The following is a 21,763-nucleotide window of genomic DNA, read 5'->3' on the forward strand; positions in this document are numbered from 1 at the left end:
GTGGCGGCAAGGCCCACCCTCATGTGTTTAAGAGTTGCATACGGTGCCGATTTCGAAAGAGGGGTCAGAAGTGCCTGATTGTCCTCCACCATATCTGAGTGTTTTTCCTAAGTTGTATTTTAAGTGTGATTCTTTGCCCGTCCTTCGAGCCCATATGAGTGCAATACCCAGCCCACTGTCAGGATTCTTAACATGTCTAAGTTACTGCAATACCTTCTGGAGTCCACCATATGGGTTAGCGCGCCCCAGGCGGGGTTTGAGGTGGCAGAGCGCAGAGGATGGAGGAGAGACCACGCAGATAGCTGAGATTGACATGGTGAGGAAGTGTGCTGGGGGAGGGGTTACTGCTGGATGAAGCAAGTGTGCAAATGCAGGGGGAGTGGGCACGGGGACAGAGGGATCAGTAAGTGGGTAGCCTGCAAAGCATGATTTGCAGAAAGCAATTACTCTCTCTCAAAGTGGAGAGTAAAAAAAAGCAGCGTTAAAGCTATTGCACCTTCATTTAGTCTTCACAGCTACACTCCATTTGGGGAGTGTTGAAAATTACATGCACAGGACCATCAACATGCAAGTGCAGGAAATGTTGGTCACCTACATGCAATTAACATAACATTTAAAATACCTCCTATGTGTTTTCCTTGGAAATTCAACCATGTCATTATAATTATCAATGTTTTTCCTCTGATTTCTTCGCTCAGGTCCAATTTTCAGCAACGGAAATCGGTGGAAGGAACTCCGGCGATTTTCTACACTCACCCTACGGAGTTTCGGAATGGGAAAGAGGAGCATTGAAGAGCGGGTCCAGGAGGAGGCGTGGCATCTTATTGAAGAGCTGAAAAAAATGAAGGGTTAATTTTTCTTTTACATAAAGTTAGATGAATATATAATAGTTATTATATAATGCTTATGCTCCATTATAGATATTCAATGCAATATTGTTTCTTGATGAAATCTTGAACTTGATATCTATATTCATATAATTATTTACATTTCTTGGAACCAATAAAGCACATACTGTTTATGTCTACAAAATATAGCACTGACAGACACTTTGCATTTAAGAAACAGATCTGCTACAGTATGTACAGCATATGCGCGAGAAGGGAAATTTCATTGGAAACGACTGTGTTCCTTCGGTATGGTTTTGCTCACGGATGGACACGTAATTGTGGAATTGCTGCACATGTTGACACTTGGAGACCCTCAAGAAAAACCAAACAATAATCAGAGGCCCTGAATTGTTATTGAAATGCAAAATATCGGCCTGTGAGTGATCAGTCAGTCCTGTGAGACCGAAAAGCTGACACTTGCCACTCCCACATTAGTAAGTGGCCTTTAAAGACAAAAACCACAAGATTAGAATACATGTGCATGACATCCAAACTGTATGTGTAACTACATTTCTAAACATCCTATTGGCTACTGTTTATATAAAACCTAAGTCACTAGAAATAGCACTAGGCTAGTAGGTTAGTACATTTCCACGATCTGATCAGTTAGTACAAACACATGCTACCTTTCAGATGTGCATCGCGACAGAGATGGCCTATGCATGCGCAGTCAGCCTAAAGAGCAAAACCTGCCCTGCTCAGTAACCAACGAATCGCAAGGCCTTTCCTTTCTCTGAGAACAGATATCATCCCAGGCTACTCCCCGCATCAGGTGTTGTGGAGGAGAAGATAATCACATCTTCCACTTCCTGCTATAAGTACAAGGTGATAAACCCTGGAAGACCAATAGCACGCTCCATGAAAAATTCAGGAATATCATTCCATCTTTCAATTTCCAAAGAAATTCAAACTAAGGGCTCTCTCCTGATGAACCATGGAAACAAGTGTGGGAAAACACGAGTTGAGAGATGTTTATTGAAATATAATGCATAGAGAGATGCTTATTGAAGTTTGTGAAACAAGGATGTACCAAGATACTACTAGTGTCTATCAGCATAACATCAAATTTGAATACATTGTATGACGATTAATACAAAACTAAGGAATGTATTATAAACATCACAGACACAAGATATCTCCAATTGTATGATGGACTAATACAATAAGGATAAAAATAAACAACTGTTATCTACAGAATAAATCAAAATTGAACCAAATAAAAGCAACAGTTAGCGTACAGTCTAAAAGCCCAAATCCTCAGTAAACTTCAGTGTTGATTATTGTTACGGTCGCAATAAAAGTGCTAGACGTGCAGATAACAGTGGAATCACAATTTGTGGACTCGCCCAAAGAGAGATAACAAGCCGATCATGACCGTAAACCAGGTATATAAATACTCCCCGCATGTGCAGCTTTTCCCACGTTAAAGCATGTTGCTATTACATTCGTGTCTGCGATGCCAAGGACAAACCATGATTTCATAGTGTGCTAGGCTCCCTTGGAAGGAACCATGAGAAAGTGTGCCCATGTCCCATCTCTTAGAATTATAGATCATATTTGTGCTGCCTGGCCATCTCTCCATATTATCGCCAGCGAACAGGCTTCTCTGGGATGCAGTAGAAACAAGGCTAATTTTCAAAATGGACGTGCAACGAAACTCAAATGGCTTAATGCTCAGAGGCCTACTCCCTGATACAATGGTTAATATTTGTGCTGTTAGCTCAAACTGGCCCATGTTGGACAGGCCATGGACTCTCTAGAGTGATGCAGGAACAAAGCTTAGTGCAGTCAAATGGAGAGATCCTCTTGTCAGTAGCAATCTTGCAAACAATATCTTTTCTTACGTTGGGGGTGTTGCACCCCCATATTAACACACTCAATGGATCTGCTCCTCTGCTCTCCTGCTCAGCAGAAAGGCTACCTGCCCCCTTAGACCATCTGAAGCTGTAAGGCTCCACATATCATTCACAGCCCCACCCTGCAGCCATCTTCATTCTGTCCTCCTCCTCTGGCCCGCTTCAGTGTCCCTGGAAGTCCCTGTTTCTCCCTGCAACTGCCTGACACACTTCCTTCGAGTTCTGTCTCTTCCCATTTGGCAGCAGCTTCTATTTCTTTGCCTTCCACATGTCTGCTGGCCTTTCCCAATTAATGCCTCAGAACTTCTCATTACCATGAAGATTGTTGTAGGGCACTAGAAACTATAAACCACTCGGTGGGATGGCTTAACAGGCCTCGGATGGTGGTGGCGACGCATTAAATGTCGTCACTTTGCTTATGCATTTTGCTTTGTAAATTCTCCTTGGCTACAATTCATGTATTTCAATTAACCTGGCCATGTCCAAAAATGATCCAAGATGCCAAGGGCGAATATATTTGCCATTATATCCTAGAGGACAATTATGAACCCTTGAAGGGCCCTTTTAATCAGTAACACATCATACAAGGATGGGGATGCAGAATAACTCTTAAACCAAATGGTAAGACTGACTCAGAAAGTTAGCAAAATGTCTCCTCCGACTGTTTTATTTTCAATTGTCTAACACAGGGAGTTACAACGGACATCAACTGTCTCGGGAGGATAGCTCATTGCCCCTGAGCTATCAGAAATAGCTCATGGTCAACTTGCTCGACTTTGAAGAAAGACGACACAGAGAAACACAGGTTCGAACCTCAGGTCCGTGCTTAGAAACCCCTGGTTATTAAGCACGTTAAAAATAACATATCATATCACATCATATCAATGGACGTTTGATCGTGCTCTCAATCATTTTGTATAAAAAACACATTTATATAACAAAAATTCGTCATACATGATGTGATACTACGTGGCAGAGTAAGAAAAACCTACGGGAGATTGTCATAAGCTTAAGGGGAACATTTAGGTATACTTTCTTTACGAGATCGGGTTATGATTGGGTCTCTACAGTCAGGTGGACAATTTATGCCCACCCCTAGTGCAAGTCGTCTTCATCAGTTACTAGGTACATGCAAAACATTGGCTATAGAACTAGAAGGCCCTTCGTAATATAGACTTCTACAAGTGGTTGGCATGCTTGTACCCTATTGGGACATACAATTCAGTAGTAGCACGTAAGGTGGTACCACAGGTGGCAGCGGGTAGACTTGACCTTTGTCTCTCCACCCAATTAGCCCAAGAATTCTCGTTGCTCATGCCTTCTGCCATTCAGATTGTCTTTGAACGTGTCCTTGCAAAGTATCACTGCTCCTGAGAATAAAAGGGAGTATAGGTACACTCTTATCACAGTTCTGGTCGGTACGCTTAACTTCTATTTGCTTCCTTGACTCACGTGACAGGAGACCGTATTTCGGCCTATTTTGCAGCATTTAATTGCCTTGAATTAATAAACTTGGCACTCATGCTGTTCTTTCTTCACATTAACAAGGGCTGATTCAGCTTCTCCAGTTTACTCTTCTTTGAGGATAGATAACCGGTTCTTGGCCGCTCCATCCTTTGACACCAGACCAGACAGCTATTCAAGGCCTGTCCTCGATCTTCAGCTATTTTCCTGCTGCGACACAGCCCTCCAATCCTTCTTCCTTCATGAGTCTGAGCAACTAAATATGTGACACTGATGTTCAGAATTCTATATAAGGGCGGCATTGCCTGCAGCCTATTCACGACGTACAGCCAGCCTTTATGATCACTTAGTCTATTTGCATTACTGCTCGATTCTTTACTTTGCCATCAGATTCTATAAGGTATATGCGTCTTCTTCTTTGACAATTCATCTCAATGCGTCACGCTCAATTCTTGTGTCATCACCAGCCTCTTTTCCTCTCATCTTCATATTCCTTCGGGAATCTCCTCCAAGAGTCATCATCTCTACGAGGGTACATCACATAGGGTTTTCTCGAAGACTCTACGTGGAATAGGCACAAACACTGGTGTTGTGCATGTTGCAATTTCAGGTTTTCAACATGTAGGCAAGATTGGGGCAGGACTTCCTGTGGAGGCATTTAGCTGCTCCTCTACAATTACATGAAAAATGTTCAGGGAGTTTGTACCACTACCTTTATTGCTTGGAACAATAATAATTCCCAAGACCGTGGATCACTGTTGCCTGGTTAAAAAAAGATGTATGTTTTTTTTCTCCAATATTTAAGAAATGTCTTTAAATTTGATGATTGGTTAAATACAATGACAGGGATTTGGTTAGAAAAACATTAGCAATTTGTGAATTCTTAAAAGCTGAACTACAGGGTGACTAATGATCCCTTGGAATTCAATTCACATTCCTCATATAAGCTATGCAACTCTTCAAAGCATGCTTTCCATGTTAATTTGGGAAATATTCATAGTTGGATCTCCCTGCAATTTTTTTTTACAAGACGTTTAATAATTAATTGGCAAACGATTTTAAATCTCTTAGTTTTGAAGTGTATTGCTTATTTTCCCAATTTTGTTTCTTGAATAAAATTGCAAAATATTTGCAATACACTTCAAAACTAAGACATTTAAAATTTACAAATCTAACAATTTGTATTTTTCTGTGTTAAACTTATCAACAATCACTAGCATAAGTTCTCATTCATATAAGTTCATTATTATTTCGATTTAATTACATGCTTCTTTCCCTCGGTTCAAGATTATAACATATGGGCCTCATTGCGAGTTGATTCCCTCTGTCTCCCTTTGCCAGCTGCCATGTAAATGGAAGAGTTGCTCTGTGGCAGCCATCACATAAAAGTATTTTCTTTCCATGAACGGGACGCAGCAAGCCGTCCCGTTCATAGAAAGAAAATACACTGCTCTCAGCACCCCGGTTTACCGGATTGGTTTTGCTCCGGCCTTTAACTTGTGACCCGCCGTTAACACCTGTTCCAGTCTTTGGAACTAGTACTTAATGCTATATTATAAACTTACAATTATTTAATGTCTTGCTTTGGAAAATCTACTTTTCTTCCATATTGTTCTCCTCGACAAATGTATTGTTCTTCATAAGTCTAGTTGTGTGCAATCAAATATAATTGACAATATGTTTATGAGCTTCTCACTTTTCATATCCAATGTCCAGAAGAACATATCTCTCTTTAACTCAGTAGCTGCCCTTATTATGACCTTCACATTAAAGGAGAAGAGTAGAAGCTTTTGATCACAAACCACCCAAGCAATAATTCCAATCCTACTGAAGTGGTGAATTTTATAGCCCAAGACTGAAATGTGATCTACAGTAGAATCAGCATTTGAGCAGTAGTTGGGAATCAGAAGATGGTATATCGTCAATAAACCTGCTATTAAAAATACATACATTTTCACCAGAGCAGAGGTTATTCAGCACAAAGCCCCTCAGTTTGATCTTCAATTCAGGCCAATTCAATTCAGTGGTGCCCCACACAGAGGACAGTAGTCATCCTTAGTTTGTTCATATGATATTCAGATATTTAAATCACCATAATATTGACATGTACTAATCTGGGTGAAATTCATGGTACTCTTTATAAAGAACCTTTCTTGAAATATGTTAGACTTTCTTAATCAGGACAAAAATAAACATTTACCAAAGTAAAATTGCACTGAACATTTTTATGCAGATAGACTTAATACTTGAAAATTATTCATGCAAGTTCGACAGGGTGCACTCTAGTGGCACTCGCAATGTCTCTCTAGCCCACTTTTATTATCCTTTAGACTCTCCTTTGATAGTGGAAAGTAGTGAACAGGTGCTTGTCAAGCTCCATTTTTATCTGTTCTTCTTGTCGTCCCTTGTATTTTCAATGTATAATCATTGAATGACCATGTTCATTACAGATTAAAAGTAGGAGGAAAGGTCTGTATTTTTCTTCTAATTCTTCTTCTAACATCCAGCGGGCGGTGCTAGCCAATCAGCATCCTGGAACGCCAGACCTAATTACCTGACAGCTGATCGATGCTCCTCCTTGTGCCAGGTTCCTTGCTCCTGTCCCACTTTCGCCACTGCACGCACTGTCTTCCCTTCACTCTGCTACTACTTACCTGATTGTCAATCCTGCATGCCACTATCTGTTCTGAGAAGAGGCCATCATGGTGAGCAAGAAGGACTCATCCCAAACCCCGCTCATGTCAACATTGCACTCACCTTGTGTTGTCCTGAACTTTGCTTTGATGGATTGGTGCACCACCATGTGTACGCATTCATTAAAGTCAACATCTTTCATTTTCCGAAGAGATAACCACTTTCAGCTCCTCAGAGCTCCTTGTGCAATGAGCCGGGTGGTATTAAAATTAAGACCTGCATTGTGGGTGGACTTGGGGCATTACAACTCTAATCCCTCACAGAGGCCCGGGTTTAAGCATGGTCAAGTGGGCCATTAATGCCCAAGCTCCCCCGGAACCTGCCGCTTAACAGTAAAATATATCCCTCGATATGATTTAATATGATGTGGCATTTATAACGCACCTGTACACAAGGCTTTCTAGGTGCGACAAGACAAGGATGGGGGAAACAAGGGGGCACAAAATAACGATCTTTCTAGGCCTTGTGTGCAAGTGCAGGGAAGAGGGAAGGGGAGATGTGCCAGGGGGAGTGGAAGTGGGAAGTGCAGTTAACTCACCGGCTCAGCCAGTGGGTGGCTCATAAGTGCAGAGAGAAGGGACTGTAGGGAAGCAGATACAGACCCTTAAGTGCTGGGGAGCCTGTAGGCAGTGCGAGGGCAAATGGACATGCAGGATCCTTGGACTGAGTTCAGTGGGTGACCAGGTAACCTGTGCACGGACCAGTCGGATGCATCAGCAGAAGAGAGGAAGAGAGAAAGTGGAAGTGAAAAGGAAGGTCTTAAGTTGCTTCCAGAACCAGAAGTGGTTCTGCTCAAATTTGAGAGAAACAGGGAGTCTATTCCAGACGGAGGCCCCAACCGAGAAGGTAGATCTGCCCCCCAACTCTCTACCTAGAGCAGCATCTGACCCTCAGAGAGTTGGAGGTGGATGAGCCGGGACCTCAAGAAAGAGGTTTTGGAAGAGAAAGTTGGAGGTGGAGTGGTCCCAGGCCCCAGAAAGCCTTGTGGATGATGCAGGGGCCTTGAAGTTGATACGTGCCACCACAGGAGCTAGTGAAGAGATTTCAGAGCAGGAGAGATACAATCCCTGGGCTTGAGGCCAGGACCAGTCTTGCAGTCCTGTTATGGATAAGTTGTAAAGGTCCAAGTGTAGAGGCAGGAAGATTTGGAAAGAGGCTTATGCAATAATGCAGCCTAGAGAGGACCAGAGCTCTGGAGACAGTGAGCTTCTGGAGGAATGTGTGAAAAGTAAGACTACCTCTGAGGAGGTGCAGCTGATAGTTTGACTTCTTAGAGACATCAGAGATGTGAGGAGAGAAGGAGAGGGTAGAGTCGAAGATGACACAAAGGTGCTTAGGCTCACTGGAAGGAGCAGGGCGAGGGCCCAGAGTGGGTGGCCAGAGAGAGAGAGAGAGAGAGGAAAGGAGGGAGCAGGTGTCCCAATGAGGAAGATCTCAGTCTTACTGGAATTAAGGCAGAGATCATTAGTGGCACACCATTCAAGTATTGCGGCTAGACAGTCTTGTATGAGAGAAGAAGCAGAGGTGGATGAGGGAAGCCTGAAAAAGAAGTATGTCATCAGCAAAATGTTGCAAATTAGAGCAGAAAGTAGTGACGCAGTGGTCAAGATGTGCCAGGTAGTGGTTGAAGAGCCAGGGAGAGAGTCTAGACCCCTTGGGAATACCACAAGTAGAGAGAGAGATAGAAGAGAGGAAAGACCTGAGTTGGACCTGAGGTGGTCAGTCGGTGAGAAAGAAGGTCAACCAGGCCAGGGCATTATCAGTAATACCAAGGTTGTCGCAGAGAAAATTGAGCAGGATGGCATGGTTGACCATGTCAAAAACAGAGGATAGATCAAGGAGAATGGGACCAGAAGGGAGATTAGAGCCAATATTGGAGAGCAAGTCTTCACGGGCATCCAGGAGGGCAGTTTCCGTGCTTCTGGAAGTTCTGAAGGCAGCCTGGTGGTCATGGAGGCAACCAACAGATTCAGAATGTAGATTAAGCTGGGAGATGGCCACTTTTTCCAAGAGTTTGCCCAGGAAAGGAGTGGTGGTGATTGGGTTAGCCAGAGAGGAAGGATCGGTTGAAGGCTTCTTTAGAAGGGGGTACACAAGAGAGTGCTTCAGGGTCGAGGGGAACGTTCCAGTGGCAAAGGAGTGATTGCAGAAATCGTCCAAGGCTAGAACAAGTGTGTCAATGTGGTCCTTGATTGTTTTGGATGATCAGGAGAAAACCTGCTTTGACAAGACTTTCACAGTACGGACTTGTCTAGAAACATTGTTAGGGGAGAACATGGAAAAGGAGGAGAAAGGAGGAGGAGAGACGGCCTCAGACGGGCCAGGTGTGGTAGAGGAAAAGGTAGAGGAATAGAATTTGGACCGGATGTCCTAAGGTTTAGTAGTTCAATGAGAGGCCAAGGCCATGCAGAGGACCTGGGAGAAAATACGAGAGGTAGAGACTGGAGCAGGATTGTCCAGCACCTTGCAGATTTTGACAAGTTCATCCGAGTTGTCAGATGATGCAGAGATGCGGCTTGTATGTAGGATCTCTTCTTAGAGAGGAGAGAGAGTCTGTACTGCCTTTGGAGTAGGCAGCAAGCCAGATTGTCAGGGGGTGTGCCCAATTCCCTCCACTTCCTCTCCACCCCCCTACACTTGCTTTTAAGGGCACCAAGGTCATAATCGTACCAAGAGTTGCACTTGGATTTGGGCTTCAGACGAATCCTCATGACAAGGGCAAGGACATCCAGAGTGTTAGAGATAGAGCGATGAAGGTTAGAGAGGGATGTGTCAGGGTGTGATGTGTCAGGGTGTGAGCCAGCCAAAGGTGCAGGAGGAGGAGGAAAGAAAGTAGCGGCAAAAGCCTCATCCGACACACGCTTCATGGTTCGAATGACCGAGAAGGTAGGTGTCAGTACAGGAGTCGGCTTGACCTGCAGGGAAGAGAGAGAGAGGTGGGAAGAAAGGAGAGAGTGATCACTCTGAGAGAGAGGAGTGGTGAGAGGGTTAGAGAAGGGAAGGTCTGCCCTACAGAGTGAGTCGGGTCAGAGGGAAGAATAGAGAAAAAAAGAGACTCACAGAAGTTGCAAAAGAGTGCTGAAGAAGGGCTGGTAGCATCAAGGTGGATGTTCAAGACTTAGAGGAGGAGATGTTGAGAGATATAGGCAAGAAGCAAGGAGGAGAGGTCATCCCACTCAGAGAAGAAGAGGGAGACCTGTCAAGGCATCCTGTAGATAGTGGCCACAGTGAGAGAGAGGCCAGGAGAGATAGAGAGCCAGCAGATCAGGCATTTAAAAGAGGAGTAGTGCTGCATTGGAATGATAGGAGCAGGGATCCACTCTGGGAAAATCAAGGTGACACCCCAACAAGGACAGTTGGTGCTGGATTCGGAGAGGATCTTGTAGCCATCGGGAAGGAGAGTGTCAAAACACCAGACAGAGATGGGCATGAACCAAGTCTCGGTGAGACCTAGTATATCCAAATCAAGCTCTTCCAGAAGACGGCAGATATCAGAGGAGTGTTTTACAGCTGCACTAGAATAAAGAGTGGGATGCTCAGAAAGCCTTCTCATTTGATAATCTGTGGGCTTAACCACACTCATTAAATATGGATCCTTTGATGGGCCTTTAACGTAGGTTGAGGGCTTTTATCACTTAATTGAGCCTATAAAAATGGTCTTGTTACATACATATTGCAGCCAAAACACATAATGGATGATGTTTTATGGACATTGTACAAGATTTGTCCTTGAAGATTGGGCAAGAAATCTAAAATGTTAGGTTCACTTCTCGTTGTATGAAAAATGCTTTGGGTGACATAAGTTTATTATCTTTGATGATCCGAATGTGAAAACCATCAAATTCTATGTCTTACATATTGTATAGCAATACAGATACTCACCATTAGATGAAATCAAGACATTTTTATTATGTTCACCATTAACCTTTTTTTTCTTTTATTATACAGAATTGCCTTTTGACCCTACCCTCCACCTAAGTAATGCGGTTTCCAATGTGACCTGTTCAGTTATTTTTGGAAAACGGTTTGAATATCAGGATAAGGAGTTTCTTGACCTACTTAAAATGATTCAAAATGTTGCTGCATTCATCAGTTCATTACCTGGGCAGGTAAAGTAATTGACATGTTTATGTTACGTGATATCTACTTGTTCAGAGACTGTATACCAATTTGTTGCTAAGAAATCAAAGGTGGAAGAAAAGGCTATTGTCCATCAGGGCAAGGGGTGAAGGAGCGGTGGATAATAATGGGCCTCATTACGAGTTTGGAGGTAGCCATGGTGCTATTAGCGTCATGGCTGCCTCCAAACTCGGGTCCGGGTCCAAGTTCCTTGAATGAGGAATTACCGGGTTTCCAACCTTGGAGGACCCGGTAATTCCTCATTCAAAAAACCCACCCCCATTCCCATTTGAGCCCCAATATTGCTCAATGGGAATGGGGAGGGAGCTTATAACGGGCCCTTTATAAATGGGCCCGTTATTAGCTCCTTGGTCCCCTTGCGGGACCCGTAAAGGACGTCTGGTCTGACCAGACATTCAGAGCGGGTCCCGCAAGGGAACCTCGTAATAGGGCGGAAAGGGTTTACCGCCACCAGCACCAAACCCGGTGCCATTAAACCCATTCCTCCCACCTCGTAACGAGGCACAAAGTCTTGGTTTAATGGTGTCCCGGGTAGCGAATTGGACATGGAGGAAGAAGATACTGTTGGTAAAATGAATCTCAAGTACTAACAACACAACTGCATTTAGGTACATGCGCAGCCCACAAGAAGGATTGCTATGTCAGTCGAGACCAGTCAATTTCATGTCTTGTTAGACCGTGCATGAGTTTCTTATAGAAAGCAGTAGTGGATATGAACATTTTCTTTGCTGTAATTCCATTGTTTGTGGGAGGTCCGCAAATATTCACAAAGCAATTTGAAAGTATTGAATAATTATGACATATGATAAACCTTTTATGAAGAATTGAAACATAATGTGCTTCTTCAGAAAACTGTGGCTTCAGTTTGGTCGAAAAGAGTGGTAGGATGACTATTTGGATATTGACTAATTGGACCTAGAAGTACTCTTTCTTTAGCAAGTTTGTCTTGCATAGACGTTCACATATACACATTTTTCATACATAGCAATAAACCTCATATCATTACTTTGCGACGTGGAATATGTTTGTGGTTGAACATACACAGGATGTGCCAATCTATACATGGCAAAGAGGGCTTACACATTTAATCATAGATGTGTTCTATTCTTCTGCTAATATGATGGATTTGTGTGGAACCTGTGAGACCTCTGATGTGGGTCTTAGTGATCACTGTGTCATCTCAATTGAATTGTCTGTGACATGCAGTCATGTTGAGAAGGTTCCGTAACTGTGTCTAGTGGAAATGGAGCATCCACTTCTCACTGTTCAATGGAACAAAAAGCTTTGTATGTGTCTGGTTTCTAAGCTTAGGACAACTGTGAAACTCAATCCGGAAGTATCACATTCAATCCAGGACATCACTTACATAGAGGATTACAATAACCGCATTGTGCGAGAACAATTTATGCTTTTGGCACATAACAAAAGCTCCATCATGCATCAACACACACGTAAATATCAGTGGGAAATTGCCCGAATCAAGCAGATAAAGAATAGAGAATTGAAATCTTTAAACAGACGCCAATGTTCTATTGAACATTACATTGCTTCTAAAAACCATATTCTGCAAACTTATAAGAATGCCTGTAAGACTCTCAAATACAAATTGTACATAGATGACAACCAGGCTATAGTTAACCATCTCTGTAGCTATGATATCAAATCTGTATGGATCTGATTACAGATAAAAACTCTAAGAGCCTAGGTCCCATGAATGCTTCTATTTCTGCAGATAATTGGTCTAAACATATTTCTGGTGCCTTCCATCTTCCAGCCGAATTTTCTTCTATTACTTTTCAAACAATAAAAGTATCTTCCTTGATGTGAATCATATGGTCAACAGATGACATCGTGTGGGCCATTTCCAAATTAAAGTTTTCTAAGGCATCCAGCCCATACGGCATCCCAGTGTGTGTCATTAAAACAGATGCAATTTTCTGGGCAGGCATCCTCAAGATTAAATTTGAGAACATTCTTAATACCAACCTAATTCCTCGCTCATGGAAAACATCCTTAATTGTTCCTAATTATAAAAAGGTTAGTCCATCTGAACCTAATAATTATCATCCGATAGCCCAGCCCTGATGGGGGCTTCATATAAAATCTTTACTATTCTGATTCTAAATGAGCTAGAAGCATCCATTCGAGATCAAGACCTGCTGTCTCAACATCAAACAGATTTCAGAAAACACATGGGAACTGCCCTTAATGCCTCCATTCTGTCGCACGTGTTGGAAGCTGTCAAGAAAATCGCAGGAGGCACAATCTATATGTCCTCGTTGGATTTAAATTCTGCTTTTGACTGTGTTTGCATATTTGGAAGAATGAGCATTCAATTAATCACATGATGCCTTCAGGCTCTTTAAGTTGAAGCCAGTTTTGGACAGCTTAGGTAAATAATTGATGTAAATGTCAACTACTAGTAGAAGTATTTCCCATCTAGACTCTCGAGAACATTTTTAATATTTGAAACATCAGTTTGAGACGGGAGCTCACCGGATCTCACTTATGAGAGTGATGGCAAGCATTGTTTAATTGTTATGTTGATGGAAGAACGTCTAGGATATGTGTGTTGGTCAAGTTAATGCATTTTCTGTTTTTATACATGGAAATTATTATCATTTTATAATTGTTATGGAACTTATCATTATTTTGTAACCTGTATTTTTATCTTTATATATGATATGATCTAAATATGAAGCAAATGTTTGAACTTGATGTTAAAAAAAAAGAAAATACTTTTTGTAAAGGTTTGCTTTTAAACCAAATACAAACACATTAATATCATCATAGCACTAAACTCCATAATAAAATCATCACTATAAACAATAGAAAAACATACAATGCTAAAATGTGAAAATTAGAAGAGACAATAATGTCTCCTAGTATTCCATTGTTGTGCCTCTCATTTACCTTTTATAAAATTACTAAGTAATATTCAATAACTAATTATGGTCCATTATTGCTTAATTTTAAACATGTACGAGTATCAACAGGCCTCTACTTCCAAAGTTATTAAAATCCCAAATTAGGAAGTTGTCTCCTGTTAATAATAAATGGCAACAGGATGAAATCAACTGATCAAACTTTCCTCCTTTTTGATTAGGAGTTAAAATTCTCCTTTAGATCAATCAATAGTTTGGGCAAATAAATACAATTGGTCCTCTAATGTATTCATACAAAAACAACATGATAAACCCTTTGTTCCCCTTTCAGGACACAACTAATTCTAAAGTACCTGCAATTATTTGAGTGTTAAAAGCACCATAGACAGCTGCATATTTAGCAGCCATCAGAGATTCACTTTATGAATCCCTAAAAGCATGTCTATGGACTGTTATTTAAATTGGATGCATGTCTATTTATACCTCACATCATTTGTACCATCAAAATCAGCTGTTAGTTTATATGTTGGAATCCCCTCGGTCTTCTTGAAAACGTGATCCCAAGATAATTGTAAATGGAATCTTTACTTAATGGACGAGCATTTGTGGTAAATGTACTGACCTTTTGCCAATAATTCCTCAATAAAAATGATGAGTTAGTAGCATTTACTTTTAAATTATCTTTATCCTCTGCACGTGCTTCCCTCTGGAACAGCCTCCCTGCGTCCCTCCGTCTTGAGTCGGAACATCTTAAGTTCCGGAAACTCATCAAGACCTTCCTTTTCTCTTCCTCCTTCCCTCTCCCTCTCCCCTCCTAACATCCTTTCCTTTCTCTTCACTCTCCTTCTCCTCCCTAACACTGTTCAGTTTTTTCTGACTGGTTGCCCGGTTCACCTTCAGAGCCTACAGGTCCCGGGCTCCCCCACCAGTCTTTTACACTTGCCTCTGGGCCGCTGCACTTTGTTTAACACTACTGCACTTTCAGCTTAAACGCTCCTAGAGCAGGGCAACCTCTCCACCTAACACGGGCCCCTGCTGGATTAGATTTTTTGTCCCCCCTCCACCACCCTTCTCTGCACCTCCGTCTGTACGCGTGCAGGATCAAAGTGTACTTATACCAGTTAGTCTGTCCTTTTCCCCCCTAAACCCCACCGTTCTCTGCCCCCCTCCCAACCTTGTTCTGAACTGTACCACTTCATGCACTTGCACTAGGAGAATTGTCACCAGGCCTAGTATGCTAGTGCTTCTGTTTAGATCATTTCGAATCTTCAAAGCAAAGAATGAGTACTGTATTCCCTTATTACCTTCTCGCCTTGAAGCGATTTGAAGCACTTCACCTGCGCTATATAAATAAACAATAAATAAATAAAATAAATAAACCTCTATCGGCCATTTAAGTGCAGTATGAATGTAATAACAACTGCAGGGCCTACAGTGTTCTTGCTAAAAATCCAACATCATCTGCGTATGCTCATAAAGTGATTGTACTCAGGATCATGTTCCTGGGCCATTAGGGGTGTCCTCCTCCAGAACTGTGAGCAAATCATGAGTGCAAAAAGAAAATGAAAGTAGGACCAGTGTGCATTCCTGACGTAATTCCCTGTGTGTACACTTCCCGAATCCATCCAGTCTAGCTAGTGATGTTGTACCAGCTATTTAGATGAGAATATAATATGTGCCCAAAGAGCTCCCATCTAATAGTGATATAGGCTGATAGGAAGATGGTCAAATGTATCTCCTTTTTGTATATAGAAGCGATTACTGCTTTTTTTAGGTGAAAGACAGACTATTTGTAATTGCTTTTACTCTAAATACAATTGTTAAAAATGGTCCCCAGAGTGAAGGTAATTGTTTACATAGATCTACAAGGATTACATCTGGGCCTTGACTTTTATCTTTCATTTGAAATGCAATTGCTTTAGCAACATTTTGCAATGAAAACCTATTGCCATTTTGTTGGGGGTTATATAATCCACTAACTCATTTGTTAACTCTATGCCCGTAATTGTGTTCTTAAAATATTTATCCCAAACATTTGCCCTGGGCCTTTGTTAAACCCTTTTATTTTATTTTGGATTTGAATCTATTACAGTTAGCTTTCAATAGCTATGCACTTTATTATAATTAGCAGCTTCGAGAACTTCCTCCAAAATGTAATCTGTCATTTAAAGTGTCCTTCTTTAAATCACCCTGATTTTTATAATGTCAATTAAGTATTTCATTAATTAAAATGTTTGCGTTTTCTTTGTGGGGTATACCAAAGGGTGTCCCTGGACTATTTGGAATGTGAGTTGAACCACTATTTTTTCCTAGTGTATTTTTTCTTCCAAGTTACTTTTTAACACATTTTGTCCCATGTATTTTCACTAAATTATCAACCTGTTTAATTATTGCTCTTTCTGCTTATCACCTTCTAGGCACTCCAAAATTCTCCTGACACACACATAATACATATGTTCTCAGTTAGAGAATCGAGTGTCCCACATGTAATTCTCCTTCTGTTTAGTTCAATGTCCCCCTTTTGAGATGTTACAGTATTACCTACTTGATTTCACCTGCATGCATGGATCTGTCTTTGGGGTGATGATCACTCCCTCTAAGGCATGTGGGATGTATTTACCCATGCATCCTAGCCCTACCTCAAAACTGTGCAGTACTGACATGAAAACATCATGATGGCCAGAGCTTCCCAGAAAATGCACAGGGAAATGCAGGAAGAATAGGCTGCCACCCATTTTTGCCGATGTTATGGGCACAGAAGGACGCTGCCTAAAACCACCATTGGACTACCCGCACAGTAGTCTGAAACCATTGGGAATGGCAATGCTGATTGCCAAATGCAACCTAGAATTGTGGGGAATTCATTTCTTAAATCCCAAAAATGGGTGCAGTACCAGTACTCACCACTATCCAAAAGCCGGCGTTTTAAAACCACTCTGTTTCCCTGAAGGCAAGTCAAAATGCCTATTTTCAAACATTGCAATATGTGCAAAATATTTACTGAACACCAGCAGACATTTGGCAGAATGGAGTTTTGTGTGCCTACAAAATCTGGGAAATGAAGATCATAAGACAAGGTTTATAACAAGACTGGCTGCGCTGTGGATTTCAGCAGTTTAAGTTGCACTGGATTTAAAGACACTAAAATCGAAAATGTTTAGATTAAATAAGTGACCTATGTTTGGTGTCACATGCCTTTGTAATTGTTTAAATGTCATAGTTTTGCACTTAGAATCAGCATTCTAGCTGCATGTGTAAAATTGCAAGTTAATTTAAAAAGCAACAAATAACATGACAGTAGCTGAAAGTCTGGCTTAAGGAACTTGATTCTGCCTGGCAACTACCCCCATCAGCAGTGAAACTTGAGTCACCACTGTGTTCCCAGGCCAACCTTCCTTTTGCTGCCCCCACTAAGGATATGCCATCTATCTGATAATTGAATTACCTGGGCTCTGCCGGAGAGTGAACAAAGCCCTCTTCACTCAGGCAAAGGTTTTTATTACCGCAGTCGTAAAATGTAGCTTCCTCTTGGCAAGAGCTGGGAGGGGCACTGCCTGTGAGAGCAAGCTGGCTTGGCAGAAACTGGAAAGACTGGTTTCTATACCATGTGACCTGGGAAACCACACCCCTTTGGAGCCAGAACATAACTTTAAAAAGATGAATAACTCATAGAGCGGACATGTGAAAATTTTATAAATGACACCATAATTCTTGTGATTTTTCTGCCCACATTTTAAGAGGTTTTTAGAACCGGTGGCATGTTCAGGGGGGTGTCAGCGGAAAAGTGGATATTACTCTAAATGTATGCATGTTAAAAATCTGAAACTTCATCAGTTAATGTCCGTACTCCCTGCGCACATGTATGTAAAGTTGGGTCAATGTCAGAAATTGCAAAATCAGTTAAAAAGTGAAATATGTGCCATTTCTGAATGCAAGCTCCCAGGAAGAGCAGAGTTTGAACAGGGGATACCTCCTGTAATGCATGATGGGTGCATATGATTTTAAAACAATATATACCTCTGCAAATATGTATTTGTTTCAAATCTAGATTTGTGTGTAAGTTGACAGGAGGAGTGGACTTTCTGCAGGCTGTAAAATGACATCACTCTGACTCACAGTTCATTCCCCAATCAAATGATAAATGGAAGTTTGACCAATTAGAAGCTGAGAGAGAGGTAGAGTCAGTGATGCTAGAACACACCCACATTCTAAACACATAAAAGCAGACAGACAGGACAGATAGGGACTTTCCAAATCCATCTGCAGCGGGACGCTCTGCCGGAAAAATCCATACTTACCTCCATCAACCTCCAGAAAGCCAAACTAGAGACTTCAATCTATCCAGAACTAAGAAACCAGACCAGAGAGAAAGCAGTGCTGTACCCAGAGAGACCCAGACCAGCAGAGAGAGCTGACCCAGATCACTGTGAAGTGCAGAGGCCAGACCAGACCAGACCAGACCAGAGTCCAGTCTAAAACCCTGACCAGATCCGTGGCGAGGCCCATTTCACTCAAGAGTATAGTGTGAGTACCTAGAAAACTGTGCAGAACCAATCTCCTAGTTAAAATAATATAATTCAATCTAGCTTAATCTAAGTAGAACTGTCTCCTAACTGTCACCTGTCATTTGTAAAGCTGTCACTTGTCATTTCTAGTCGCAAGCTGCACTTGTCTTTTGGAACTTTAAAATTTCAAATCTGAAAAACGACCTCTATTCAATCGCTCATATCTCCGCAACCGTTTGGGCTAGAGACTTGCAGTAACTTTCCACTCCTATAGTTTTACCGCAATCGCGGAACACGCATTCGCGAATTTTACCGCGATTTGCAATTTCTTCACGTGTAAAAAGACAGCAGTTTTGCCTTCCATTTGCCAGAAATTCGTTTAACCTGCTAACTATCCCTGCATCATTGCTAGTGTGAGCCTGGACTAATATTAACTAGATACCACTCACCCTGAACCTCTGAAAGGGAATTAACAGCATTTCCAGGATATTTCTCATCCTTTGCTAGCACATATCAAAGCCTTTGGGCCTGTGTTTTCAAAACTCCTATCTGTTTTCCGTAAGCTTGCTGGGACTGAACTGAATCACATTTGATTGCATTTCTGAGAACTGTGTGTTCCTTCCATTTCCTTGCCTTGCATCAAAGGGGGGGGAGGGAATTGCCAGAGAAAAGTGATTACATTGTTTTGTTGAAATCATATTGAGTATTTCTATACTGCATTTCATTCATTCAACCTTGCATCCATTTGAACTCTATAAAGCATTTTGTACCACCTTCTTCTTTTGTTCCTATTCACCAGTGTGCTACCTTATCCATTTCATCTCAACTCATTAGTGATTATAAGAAGTGTGCTAGTGCCAGATTCTCCGTTGTTAATATTTATCATATCAGATTAAGTGTGATATTCAATTATTAATTTATTATAAAGTGCGATATATATATATTTTAATTTATCAAATAAACCTTTTAAACTTGCAAAACAGAACTACTTCTTGGCTCAGTGGGGTCAGGGGGATTCCAAGAGAGGGGTGTTATATAGGGGTAGTCATCCAGAACGCATGAACTGGACCTAAAGATATATCCATAAGGGTTTTCATTCAGTATTCTAGACTAGGCGTTGACTCAGCTGTAGTGCTGAATTGAATCCTCTTACAAATTGGGGGCTCGAGCCGAGACGTTGGGTTAGATTTACCACTTGTGCAGCTTAATACAGGGTGCTAACTGACGGGATACATACATCCGGTCGGATCACCACGCTGCATTACGCTGTGAAGCATTCCTCAAAAGGGACACTCCAAGAAAAGTTCTGTTCTGCAAAAATAAAATACAAACTTCTGTAAGTCAGGACAGAGACCAATCTCTAGAATGACGACCTTAGTAGACATGAAAATAGCCAGAGAGCACTTCTTACATAAGTTATTTGTGAGAGGTGAGTGGACTCACCAGGACCAAACAGTCTGGTTGCAGGCCATCACGCAACAGGTCACTGAAACAGGGTCAGATATATATAGAGATCAGGGTCCATTACATGTGGCCCTGAGTGAACTATACATGGCCCCTAAGGCCAAAGATGAACACGACAAGATTGTTAGGATAGCGGCATACCTGTACCTATATATGGGAGACATGCAGGATAGACGTGCTGAAAGCCAAAATCTGGCAAATAGGCAACAGATGGCATTACAGAAGGCCCAATCTGATCTGGACTCTTCTGAGCAGAGGCTGCAGAGGAGCCAGGAGGCAGAAAATGATAGTAGGCAATATATCATTAAAATAAAAGAGGATATGGGCATCCTACAACAGGAAAAGACAGACCAGGATACCCGATTTCTGGCCCTGCAGAAGGAGCACCAAGACAGTTTGGACTCCTTACTGCAGAACCAGAAAAAGCTGGAGCAACAGATCAATTTCAACAGGGCATGCACAGAGCAGGTAGCCACCCTGCAAATCCAACTAGACAGAGAGAAAGAGGAGAGCAACAAACTAATTTTGAAAGACCTGGATACCCAGGCAGAGTTTGATCAGGAGCGCCAGAAAGCCGGCGCCTTCCAAAGGCAAAGGGACGACCTGGCGGCGCAGATGCAGGCTCTTAGTCAGGAAAGAGACGCCTTAGGCCAGGAAGTCTGCCATTTGAAAAGAAAAATTGAAGAAAATCACCTGGCCCTCCAGGGGCTGGGTGATCTCCAAAAAGAAAACCAGAACTTGGTAGAGCACACCAGAAGGGAGGAAGATGCTCTAACAAGAAAGGAGCAGGCCAATAGGGACATGGCCCAGGAGGTAAACCTCCTGCAGCAAAGACTGGCCCAGTTCTCCAGGACCAACCAGGAAGCACAGAGGGAGAATGAGGCCCTCTGTCAACACAATGATAGGCTCCAGCAACAGGTAGCGATGCAGGAGAAACTGATAGAGTCGAGTAAGGCCTTAACAGAGGAACTGAAGGCACAAATGCAGGCTCTTGCATTGCAACAGGGAGCAGGGGCGGATAGAGATGAGGTTCGCTGGGAAATGGAAACTCCGGAGCATAACCTCAGGAGCACTAGTACCAGAGGCCCTCATACCTCTCAGTCCCTGGACTCTGCCACCCCCATGTCCCCTGGCGCACATGAGCACAGGGCCGCAGGGATGGCAGATTACTATCCAGCTAAGAGTATGGGGCTCATAGGCCAGTACCACTCAGGAATGGAGGGGTGGGCATCCGGGTATGGGCACCCAAGTACAGTACAGTTCAATGGGGAACCCCAGGAGAGTAGGCCCATTAAGGGCATCCTGAAAACCTCTGCCCAGTTAGGTCAGTGGAGGGGGTACCCATCAAATCCTGGCAGCAAGGAGGAATCTGAAGACTCCTCTGAACTGCGCAGGACACAGGAGACCAGGTCCCCACATTCTGCCAGCCATTCCCAGGCTCGCAGAATCCGGGAAAACCTGGAAGAACAGATGGGAACCTCGGGGAGCAGTGCCTCTGAGTCCAAGGAAGAATGGACAAGGGTTACCCGAACCAAAAAGGCCAATAAGGCAAAAAGGGCCTTGCTTAAGGACCCCTTAAAGCAGATTAAGGCGATCAGGAGCGTCATCACGCCTTACCATAAGAACGCTAAGTATTCTGTTTGGGAGCACTTAGAGTTGTTTGAACAAATGATGGAGACTTTCCATTTGAAGGACAGCCAAAGCTGTATTCAATATGTAAAGTGGACATTCTCCCCGGAATACTCCAGTTTCTTTGCGGGGCTGGAGGATCAAAATCATTTAAGATGGTCCACATATAAGGCGGCCATCCTGAAACATTTTTCTGTTCACAGAAATCCTCAAGAGGCTCGCAAGGCAGCCTACAA

General features: G+C 42.4%; 1 protein-coding gene across 2 annotated transcripts in view; it reads left to right on the forward strand.

Moving 5' to 3' along the window:
• The window catches only part of LOC138520910 (cytochrome P450 2A5-like), a 327,470-nt gene that overhangs the window by 104,149 nt on the left and 201,558 nt on the right, over positions 1-21,763 (forward strand). For both annotated transcript variants that reach the window (XM_069633338.1, XM_069633337.1), the window contains exons 3-4: positions 699-848; positions 10,853-11,013. In XM_069633338.1, the coding sequence (XP_069489439.1) occupies positions 699-848; positions 10,853-11,013 (311 nt within the window). The remainder of the gene's footprint in view (positions 1-698; positions 849-10,852; positions 11,014-21,763) is intronic.

The sequence above is a fragment of the Ambystoma mexicanum genome, chromosome 13 (genome assembly GCF_040938575.1).
Source record: "Ambystoma mexicanum isolate Mex_15411 chromosome 13, UKY_AmexF1_1, whole genome shotgun sequence".
Taxonomy (NCBI): Eukaryota; Metazoa; Chordata; class Amphibia; order Caudata; family Ambystomatidae; genus Ambystoma; species Ambystoma mexicanum.